Source organism: Hemitrygon akajei, chromosome 1 (genome assembly GCF_048418815.1).
Source record: "Hemitrygon akajei chromosome 1, sHemAka1.3, whole genome shotgun sequence".
In the NCBI taxonomy this organism is placed as follows: Eukaryota; Metazoa; Chordata; class Chondrichthyes; order Myliobatiformes; family Dasyatidae; genus Hemitrygon; species Hemitrygon akajei.
In genome coordinates this window covers 36,886,230-36,898,241 of record NC_133124.1, presented here as the reverse complement: position 1 = coordinate 36,898,241, position 12,012 = coordinate 36,886,230, and the positions used below count along the sequence as shown (strand labels likewise).

Here is a 12,012-nt window from a genome sequence, read left to right as displayed (position 1 = left end):
ACAAGGGGATCTGGGAATACAGGTCCATAAATTTGTTGGAAGTAGCATTACAAGTACTTAGGGTTGTAAGGAAAGCTTTTGGCACATTGGCCTTCATAAATCTAAGTAATGAGTACAGGAAATGGGATTTTATGTTGAAGTTGTATAACATATTGTTGAGGCTTAATTTGGAGTATTGTGTGCAGTTTTGGTCACCTACCTATAGGAATGATGGAAATAAATTTAAGAGAGTGTGGAGAAATTTTACAAAGAATTTGTTGAGTCTGGAAGACCTGAGTTATAAGGAAAAACTGAGAAGGTTAGGACTTTATTCCTTGGAATACAGAAGATTGAAAGGAGATTTGACAGAAATATAAAATTATGAGTGGTATAGATAGGGCAAATGCAAGGAGGCTTTTTCCACTGAGATTTGGTGGGACTACAACCAGAGGAATATGGGTAAAGATGAAGGTGAAAAGTTTAAGGAAAACATAAGGGAAACTTCTTCACTCAGAGAGTCATGAGAGTGTAGAATGAGCTGTCAGCACAGTAGTGCTTGCAAGCTCAATTTTAACATTTAAGAGGTTGTATATGCACATGGATGGTAGGCATATGGAAGGCTATGGTCCTGCTGCAGGTCGATGGAAGTAGGCAGTTTAAATGGTTTGGCATGGACTAAATGGAACAAATGGCCTGTTTCTGTGCTGTACTTTTCTATGATTCTATGACATACTCAACACCCTCAAACTCCTAAAGAAATATAGCTGCTGTCATGCCTTCTTTGTAATTATCAATATATGTTGGGCCCAGGATAGATCTTCAGAGATATTGTCACCCAGGAACTTAAAACTGCTCAGCCTTTCCACCGCTGATCCTTTGATGAGGACTGGTGTGTTTTCCATTCAATTCCTCTTCCTGAAGTCAACATTACTGATGTTGAGTGCAAGATTGTTGTTGCAATATCACTCAACCAGCTGATCTATCTCACTCCTGTGCTCCTCCACATCACCACCTGAGATTCTGCCAACAATAGTTATGTCACCAGCAAATTTATGGATAGTGTTTGAGCTGTGCCTTGCAGCATTGTCAGGGGTGTAGAGAGAGCACAGCAGTGGGCTAAGCACACATCCTTGAGATACACTGGTGCTGATTGTCAATGAGATGTTGTTTCTAACCCAAACTGACTGTGGTCTCCTGATGAGGATGTCAAGGATCCAGTTGCAGAGGGAGGTACAGAGGCCCAGGATTGGAAGCTTGTTGATTAGTACTGATGACACTTAGTAACATAAAATCTCAATAAAAATAAACCCACCGATTTTCTTTACGTGTAATTAGACAATTTTATACCTTACTGTTTATCTTCTTGCCATCAAGCGAAAAGAAATGTTTACCTGCACATCAATAATAATACAGGCCTCAAGAATCCAAAGTCATCATTGAAATACTCAGGATAGAATACTGATGTTCAGATGACTTAAATGTCCAAAATAAATGTTCTGCAAGAGGGCAAATTCTCCAAGTCAGCAGTAGGTTCTTGTTCCTTGCCTGTTCAAAAGGTCCAAAGGTTCATTTATTATCAAAGAATACAACTCTGAAATTCTTCTTCTCCAGATAGCCATGAAACCAAGAAAGAAAAGAACAGCAGCACGATAATCAACCCCCAAATCCCTCCTCACTGCACAAAAATGAATAAAAATGGAACAGACACAATGACCTCATCATTACTTCTTACTTGAGGGCAAGGTTTCTGAAGCACCAGTGGAAGTGGGTTGCATTACTTTTGGAACACCAATTGCTTGACCCTCAGGCTTGCCCTGCTCGTGTTTGTCTAGGGGAATCAGCCTTTGGGCCTGCCAAACTGGGTAATCACGTTTGTGTGGATGCTGTATATCCCCAGTTACAAACCCACAACGCAAAATATCAGACAGTACACCATATGCAATTAAATGATAGACTTTATGAATCTTAATCTGAATATAGGTTTAGTAATGAAAGTAAACAAAACAAAAAAAGGGCCTAAGTCAAAGTCAAAGTCCCCATTGAAGCTCACTCAGTAGTCATTCTTCCACCATCGATCTCCTCCGAACATCGCCGACCTTTGGACCCTCAGATCCCAGTCCACTCCGTCCGGTTGTCTACCAGCTCTCTACACATGTGTCGTTCCTCTTCATCTCTCCTCAACAAAAGACTGCAAAGACCCAGCCTCCAGACACACAAGAAAGAACAACATTTCCTCATTGGCTAACACCTGCATACCAAACCCCGTTATCTCCTAGCCATAATCCAAACATTGCTGCTACAGAGAAACCATTACATCAGCAGTGAACATTACAGAGAAGCCATTACACTTGTGTTTGTACATAGGTAGAGCATACGTGGGAAGTTGTCCCTACATAATAGCTCTTTAAACCCGGCTCATAAAGTTAATGGTATATGTAAAAAATGTTTGAATATAAAGTGGCATGCAAAGGTTTGGGAACCCCGGTCAAAATTTCTGTTACTGTGAATAGTTAAGTGAGTATAAGATGAACTGATCTCCAAAAGTCATAAAGTTAAAGATGAAACATTCTTTTCAACATTTTAAGCAAGATTAGTGTATTATTTTTCTTTTGTACAATTTTAGAGTGGGGAAAAAAGGAAAGGAGCACCATGCATAAGTTTGGGCACCCCAAGAGATTTGAGCTCTCAAATAACTTTTACCAAGGTCTCAGACCTTAATTAGCTTGTTAGGGCTATGGCTTGTTCACAGTCATCGTTAAGAAAGGCCAGGTGATGCAAATTCCAAAGCTTTTTAATACCCTGACTCCTCAAACCTTGTCCCAACAATCAACAGCCATGGACTCCTCTAAGCAGCTGCCTACCACTCTGAAAATTAAAATAAATGATGTCCACAAAGCAGGAGAAGGCTATAAGAAGATAGCAAAGTGTTGTCAGGTAGCCGTTTCCTCAGTTCGTAATGTAATTAAGAAATGGCAGTTAACAGAAATGGTGGAGGTCAAGTTGAGGTCTGGAAGACCAAGAAAACTTTCCAAGAGAACCACTTGTAGGATTGCTAGAAAGGCAAGTCAAAACCCCCGTTTGACTGCAAAAGACCTTCAGGAAAATTTAGCAGACTCTGGAGTGGTGGTGCGCTGTTCTACTGTGCAGTGACACCTGAACAAATATGACCTTCATGGAAGAGTCATCAGAAGAAAACCTTTTCTGTGTCCTCACCACAAAATTCAGTGTCAGAAGTTTACAAAGGAACATCTAAACAAGTCTGATGCATTTTGGAAACAAGTCCTGTGGAATGATGAAGTTAAAATATAACTTTTTGGCCGCAATGAGCAAAGGATGTTTGGAGAAAAAAGGGTGCAGAATTTCAAGAAAAGAACCCATCTCTAACTGTTAAGCATGGGGGTGGATCGATCATTCTTTGGGCTTGTGTTGCAGCCAGTGGCATGGGGAACATTTCACTGGTAGAGGGAAGAATGGATTCAATTAAATACCAGCAAATTCTGGAAACAAACATCACAGCTTCTGTAAAAATGCTGAAGGTGAAAAGAGGATGGCTTCTACAACAGGATAATGATCCTAAACACACCTCAAAATCCACAATGGACTACCTCAAGAGGCGCAAGCTGAAGGTTTTGTGATGGCCCTCACAGTCCCTCAACCTAAACATCATCAAAAATCTGTAGACCTCAAAAGAGCAGTGTATACAAAATGGCCCAAGAATCTCACAGAACTAGAAGCCTTTTGCAAGGAAGAATGGGTGAAAATCCCCCAAACAAGAATTGAAAGACTCTGAGCTGGCTACAGAAAGCATTTACAAGCTGTGATACTTGCCAAAGGGGGTGTTACTAAGTACTGACCATGCAGGGTGCTCAAACTTTTGCTTCGGGCTCTTTTCCTTTTTGGTTATTTTGAAACTGTAAAAGATGGGGAAAAAAATAATCTTGCTTAAAATATTAAAGAAGTGTGTCATCTTTAACTTTATGCCTTTTGGAAACAAGGTCATCTTTTACTCGCTTAGCCATTCATAGTAACAGAAATTTTGACCAGGGGTGCCCAAACCTTTGCATGCCACTGTATATAGGGGAGTGGGGTGGGATTGTCTTACAAGCACAAAACTAATTCTGGAAAGTTTGAATGTGTCAGTCACATAATGTGTTATCTGTGTACACCTGGTTTCAGTACAAATGAATCAAGATCCTTTCTGCTGTTTTGTTGAAAAGTTTGTGTGGCTTACTTTTTCAAATGGCAATGCACAAATAGTTCTCATTTAAAGAGACAGTAAAGAGCTTGATACATTGGCTGTGCTTGGTAATCTTTGAAACAAAATTGCTGAGGACTCAGCTTTCAGTCTGACAATTCAAGTGACTGAAAGTGTTAATACAAGACACTTCTTAGTACTCAGAAATATTAAATACCCTTGGTCTGGTAGAACATGAAATTTTTCCTTTGATTATTTTGAGTAGTTGGTATTTGCAGACATTGATGAAATGCAGTCAGTCATTCCAAATACAGAAGTCTTTTACGCAATACTTGTGGAAGCTTCTACAAAACAACAACTGAAAATGTTGCTTTTGCTAATTTTATGCCGGGAAATAGTCACTTGTTATAGTAGTTACAGAAGTTAAAGGACTGTTTCTCATTCTTGATAGTGATTTACTAAAAGTGAATGTTAGTGGATAAAAATATGATTTTTCAGGATCAGCGACCAAAGGTTTGCTGATAGTGAATCATTTTGTGGCCAGTCTAGAACATTAATTCATGGGTGCATGTCATAATTTGGTTTTGTTACCATGAATCCTCTTATGGATGTGTTAACATAGTGTGAAAAGCAAATTGTTAAAGGTGAGTGAGCTCACAATCAGAAAACCCTCAGGGTATTGTGGCAATGATTTTTATATAAAATTAATGAATAATCAGCATTTGGGAGGAATTTGATAAGGACCTGATACAGTGACATAGTAAGCGGTAGTTTGTACCCTTTTGACGCTTCCACTTACAGTGGAGAAAATGTGATGTTATTTGTGTGATTTAGAGGGGATTATTTTTATTCCCAAAATTTAATAAACATGCTTGCCATCATTGATTACTTTGTCTGGCAACTTGGATAGTAGTTGTGAAGAAACTCATCCGATTTAGATAGACAGAAAGTGCTAAAATTTGTCTTACGAAATGTGTGCTTTGACTTCAGCATGTTTGATATAAACCATGTGTAATATGTAAAATAATATTGACATGTATATTTTTTGTTAAAGATGAACTCCCCAATAGAATGAAGATGGGTGATAGATACCATGTGACAGGAATTCCAACTCATGTATACAGTGGCTCACAGCTAGCTTTATGCATGGAGGCAAACAACATACAGCCCTGGTTACCAAATGGTAAAACTTCTGTTAATTAATAATATGTAAGGGAAATACTTTAATGATTAATTACATTAGAATAAGACAATGTGAAATATATTCTATAAGCAAAATAATATTTTTAAGTTTAGTTGACATGGTGTGACTGAATAATGCATTCCTTTCAATGGAATGCAGTCCAAGTGAACTAATTTCAGTTGTGGTTAAGAGCATACTAAAAATGCTGCAGTCTCCTCAGAGTGCCTTAACACCTACTTTCAACATAAATGCCAAAGAGAGTAGTTGATCATTTCATGTATCATTGTAAACATGAACAGAGTTTCATACATTTATGTTCAAAATGTATGTGTAAGCCTCTGACTGCTACTCAGATGTCTTTCTTACCAACTTTCTTGACCACCCTGCTCCCAAACCACCTTGCTATGAAGTGGTTTCTCACCCTGCTTACTGAAGTGGCTATTACTCATTTGAGAATATTGACAGGAACTATAAGGTGACAGGTGGAACAAGGAAGATGATACTGAAAATTCCAATTGGCCCTTTCCTCTCTCACAACATCCATGTGTCCTAAGTTCCATGATGAAAAGCTTGATATTGAAAATGTGACAACAATTTCCGTTCTAATTAGCAAGCTCCAAAATGTGGGCCTCTGTACCACCCTCTGCAAATGGATCTTTGACTTCCTCACAGGGAGACAACAGTCTGTGTGGCTTGGAAATAACATCTCCTCCTCACTGACAATCAGCACTGTCATACCTCAAGGTTGTGTGCTTAGCCCACTGCTCTACTCTCTCTACACAAGCGACTGTGTGGCTAGGCACAGCTTAAATGCCATCTATTCAAATGTTGCTGGTGACACAACTATTATTGGCAGAATTTCAGATGGTGACGAGGAGGTATACTGGAGTGAGATAGATCAGCTGGTTGGGTGGTGAAATCTGATATCAGACCAGGAAATGCCGGAAATACTCAGCAGATCAGACAGCATTGGTGGAAAGAAAATCAAAGTTAAATGTTTCATATTGAAGGCTGTTTATCAGAACTGGGAAAGTGAGAAAACAAATTGGCTTTTAAGTTAAAGATAGGGTGCGGAAGAAATCAAAATAAGGTTATTATCACCTACATATATAGTGAAATTTGTTGTTTTGTGACAGCGGTACAGTGCAAGGCATAAAAATTATGTTATGAAACTAAATAAATACTGCAAAAGGGTTTCTCAAATGATTTTCAGTATTCATTTTCAAAGGTTGTAAAGTGCCCAGAAGAAAGATTAAGTACTATTTCTTAAGTCTGTATTAGTCTCAGTGGATCACTTGCAAGTAGCCGCCAATGGATATGTCAGAGTGGGATGTAGAATAGAAGTATCAGAAAACAGGATGATCAGGATAACCTCTATGGACTGAATGGAGGTACTCACAAAACCCAGTTTGAATTTGTCTCCCACATCCCCCCACCCCCATGTAGAGGAGAACATGTTTTAATTATCTAGTGCAATACACTGGACATGAGGAAGACTGAATGAATCTCAAGTGAAACATTCTTTGGACCCTTAGATTATGGGAAGAGATTAGGTAAAAGAGCACATGTTGCATCATCTGCATTTGCACAGGAAAGTGTATATGAAGGGATATGGTTGGTGGTGATGGAACAGCAGACCAGAATTACAATTGCAGGAGAAGGAGAAGATGTTCCTGGTGGTTGAATTTGGTTGAAGAAGATAGAAATTATGAAGAAGGATAATCCACTGAGTGCTGAGGTCAGTGAGGTAGAATGTGATAGTGGAATTTAATGTTTGCTTTAAATTAAAGGAAAGTGCTATCGTCAGAAGAGTGGGAAATAGAGTGACTGTGTCAAGTGCTCTGTTGACTATGGTGAAGAGAAATCAATAATTAAAGGGAAAAGAAGACATCTTTGAGATATGTTTGTGGAATGCAGAAATTGGAAGAATTCAATGGAGGTAGTGTTTAAGTATAATTCAGATTGCTGTTGGAGTCAGTAGACTTGTAATCGATATTAACTGAAATGAAGACAGAAATGTCCAAAAAGGGAAAAGAGTCGGAGATAGACCATGTGAAAATAAGAGCTGAGGAGTAACAAATTAATGTTGAAATTACACTGCAAAGCAGAAACAAACAATATATGTCTGTGGACTGGTGAGAAGACAACATGGGATTTCATGTTATTTTTAGCAAGTGTAATAAGAATAGCAAACAGCATGTGTCCTGTGGTGAATTACTATCTTTCCTTTTGGTTAGTCCTGATGAAGGGTCTCGGCCCGAAACATCAACAGCGCTTCTCCCTATAGATGCTGCCTAGCCTGCTGTGTTCTACCAGCATTTTGTGTGTGTTGTGTCCTGTGGTTACTGCTAGGCTCCACCTCAATGCAACAGTATCAAAATTAGAAACAAACTATTCAGTTCTTTTAGATCTTTAACAAACCTGACACCAATGTTCCCAATGCTAGGGTGGGGGTAGAAGGATCTAGTGAATCATCAAGGCACAAGAAGAAACTAAGTTTAAACTCTGATCTGTGCCACATTATCTGATCACAGATGTGCTATAGTAGAAGTGCAGCTTGGTAACAGTGGAAGTGCTACAAAATAGTAAATACTGAAAGTACACAGATCATTGAAGAAACAGTTAATGTTTCCATTTCCTCTGAGAGAATGCTGCATTCCAGGCAGAAATGCTGTAATGCAGTGTTGGAAAAGCTTGGCATGCTTCATACTGATTTAAGCTGCTTTAAATGGGCTTGACACCAGTATAAAAATATTTGTTTTACATGCAAATGTAACAAAACTAATATTTTTTTTATTGTTCCATTGAAGATCCACCTTTCATCAATGACAGATTCAAATATCTACTGTCTGTCACAATGTCTTCACCCTGGAGATTTACAGCTGTTCTAGCTGATATCTTTGCCATACAGATTGTCCCTCCAGGCACTTATAACGTCCTTAAATTCAGCCTGCTGCTGAGTCTGGTTCAGACCTGCAATAACAAAAAGAAATCCACTGAACACTTAGATCTTCTAATTGCGACAAGTGATCCAGTAACAGTGGACAGGTACAGTGTTTAACTTATACTGTATAGTCTTTACATTCAAGAGGGTGTCCTCACTTAAAGTTACAAAAAACATGCAGGTACATGAACTGTTAGGATGACAAACAGTATATTAAGCTTTATTGCAAAAGAAGAATAAAAACATAGAAATATCTTGCTCCAGTAATAGAGTCTTGGTAGGAATGAATCTGAAAATATTGTGTACTGGTCTTGTTTCCCTACATCACAAAAGTGGGAGTGGATTTATCAGATTGTTTCCTGGGAAGCTGTATTTGTCGTGCAAGGAGAGATTATGTAAACTGGGTATTTATTTTCTTCTGTTTAGAATGCGTCGTGCTCTCATTGAAAGACACAACATTTTTAAAGGCAAAAGGGGGTAGATCTGGAGTTAATATTTTTCCTGGAACCATCTCAATATGAGGAGTCAGCAAATAAGAACATGCAGAAATTTCTTAAGCCAGAAGATGGCAAATATTTAGAATTCTTTGTCCAAGAGCCTTTATTACTCAGGATATTCAGTCAGTCAGGTTTCATAGTTTTTTTTTAATTTTAAGGGAATCAAGGTTCAGTGCAGGAAAATGATGTTGAGGCAAAAGTTCAGCTATGACCTTACTGAATGTTGGAATGGGCAAGAAGAGGTAAATGTCAAATTCCTCTTCTTTTTTCTTAAGCCATTAAACCCAGGAAATTGGATAAATTTCAGTGAGGCCACCTCTTCATTTTCTATACCTCAGATAATAAAGGCCCATTCTAAGTCTCTCCTTAACACATTTCAGAAACATTGATTGTGTTGCATCTTAGCAAATGTAGTTCCAAGGGCAAGGAGACAAAAACAGTACACAGCACCCCAATTGTTTTTCTTTCAATGCCTTGTACTACAGATTTCCTTACTGATAGACGCAAACTCCTCCTCCTCCCAAGTTATTAAATACCACACATTTTTCTAATTTGCTCTGCTGCTTGTGCTGTAACTCATACCAGTTCCCATCTCTCACCAGTACTGAGCTCATTAATCTATGTCAATTTCCAAATAATCAATATTGCAGTTATAAAATACACACTTGTTTTGAGATCCCTCATCCCCTATTACCTCTAATTTCTGGCAACCCAATGATGTTTGGTGATATTAGTGCTTCTCCATTTCTAGGCACTTGAATATATTTGATTTTAATTGTTCTGCTATGAATGGCTATAACTTCAGCTCCAAGTCCTTGAGTTTTGAAATTAACTGCCAAACTTACGTAGTTACCTATATTGTTTTTGCTAAGAGGCAACTTAAGAACTTAGTAGTTTGACCATCTCTAGTCATGTACACGTCATGTTTTCTGCAAGTAAATTCTTTTTGTAGCATATCTGACGGTTAGCTTCCTGTGATTCACATACAAGGGAACACAAATCCTTCCTTAAAGCAATATTTAATATTGTTTCACTTAGCAAAAAAATCTTTAATTTACCAAAATAGATAATTTCTCTCATCCACTTCATCTACTACTTCTGTACATGCCCCTTAACTTGTCGCCTCCTTTGTAGTCTCTTTGCTGAATCATCAACTTATTTTTCTGACTAATTTTATTCCATCTTGAAAACCTGATGCTGTCAATTTACAGACTGTAAATAGCTGAAATCCAAGCACTGATGCACCACACTTCCCTTGTTATAATGTATTATCAATTAAATAATGTCTATATTCCTATTTTAATCTTTTGATAACTAATTCTAAATCCAAATTAGTATATTGGTACGAACTCCAAATTTTGTTGATAACCTATTGTATGGTATCTAAACATACTATTTATATACCAAGTATATCTACTTGTTTCCTTTTATCCATCTTTTCGATTATACACCTAAAACATTTTGGATCCCTGCTATTTCCAGACTAAATTTCTGTCTTCTATTATAGATACAGACATATAACAGTATTAATGAGCTATACCTCTTCCCACTTGGTCACCTGTAAAAATGCTATTCCCTTTTCTCAGTTCCTTCATGTCCGCTATATCTGTTCCTAGGAAGTGACTTTCTTTTCCAGAACATCAGAGATGTCCTCCTTCTTCAAAGAACGGGTTTTCCCTTCCTCCAACATTGATGCTGCCCTCTCCCACATCTCCTCTATTTCCCAAACATCAGCGTTCACCCCATTTTCCTGCTATCTTTAACAGTGAGAGTTCCTCTTGAATTGAATTGAATTTCGGTTTATTGTCATTTAGAAACCACAACTGCAATGCAGTTAAAAAATGAAACAACGTTCCTCTTGTCCTTACCTACCACCCCATGAGCCTTCACATCCAACACATCATTCCCCAAAGGGATCCTACCATCAAGTATATCTTTACCATCCCGCCCCCCCCCCCCCCCCCGCTTTCTGCAGGGATCATTCCCTTTGTGAATCCATTGTCCATTTGTTCCTCCTTCCTCCCGCGCTAATCTCCCTCCTGGCATATTACTGCAGACAGCCAAAGTGCTACTCCTACCCATTCACCTCCTCCTTCACAGGGCCGCAGGCAGTCCTTCCAGGTGAGGCTGCACTTCACCTACAAATCTGCTGGGGTTGTCTATTGTGTCTGATGCTCTCGATGCAACCTCCTCTACATTGGTAAGACCCATTGTAAATTGGGTCATCAAGCACCTCCACTTCATCTGCCGGAAGTAGAACTTCCTGGTGGCCAGTCATTTTAATTCCAATTCCCATTCCAACATGTTTGTGTATGGCCTTCTCTTGGGCCACAATGAGGCTACCTTCAGTGTGGAGGAGTAACATCTATATTCTCTCTGGGTAACTTCCAATCTGATGGCATAAATATCGATTTGTCCTTCCAGCTTAAAAAAATCCTTCCTCACCTCTTCTATTCCCCATTTTGACCTCTTACCTCTTCTTACCTGTCTATCGTCCCCCCCTAGGTCCCCTCCTCCTTCCCTTTCTTCTATGGTTCATTCTCCTCTATCAGATTCCTTCCTCTCCATCCCTTTTACCTTTCCTACCCTCCTAGCTTCACCTATCATCTTCTAGTTATCCTCCTTCCCCTCCCCCACTTTTTATTCTGGCATCTTCCCTCTTCCTTTCTAGTCCTGAAGAAGCATTTCAGCCCGAAGCATCAGCTGTTTATTAATTTCCATAGATGCTGCCTGACCTGCTGAGTTCCTCCAGCATTTTGTGTGTGTTGCATAAAATAATATTTTTGTTTTTACCATTTCCTCATTTCCCATTATAATTTCTGTTGTTTCAAAATGTTGCAGATCTAAAACAAGGTGGAAGCTGATAGTTTCCTGATTGGTCAGGGCATCAAAGGACATGGTGTAAAGGCAGGTGTATGGGGTTCAGTGAGATCTGGGATCAGCCATGATGGAATGGTGGAGCAGACTGAATGACTTATTTCTGCTCTTATGTCATATGGTCTAAAATAAAAACAGATCAAGTTTCATTAATTAATCTTGGTGGCATCATTTGTATGGGAGAAACATTTCAGCTTGATGTTGGTTTTCAAGTCATTCACCTGAAACTTTTAATTCTGTTTCTATCCTTATGGATACTGCTTGAAATGCTGAGTATCTTTGACATTTTTTCTTGTGTTTTGCATCTGCTGTTGGATTATTATTGCTGTCACTTACC

The 12,012-nt window shown here is 38.7% G+C and overlaps 1 protein-coding gene across 1 annotated transcript in view; it reads left to right on the top strand.

Annotated features, from left to right (window-relative positions):
* mcmdc2 (minichromosome maintenance domain containing 2) overlaps positions 1 to 12,012 on the top strand; it is a 55,162-nt gene that overhangs the window by 18,383 nt on the left and 24,767 nt on the right. Inside the window, exons 7-8 of the mRNA XM_073038011.1 lie at positions 5,229 to 5,357; positions 8,168 to 8,405. Of these exons, the coding sequence (XP_072894112.1) occupies positions 5,229 to 5,357; positions 8,168 to 8,405 (367 nt within the window). The remainder of the gene's footprint in view (positions 1 to 5,228; positions 5,358 to 8,167; positions 8,406 to 12,012) is intronic.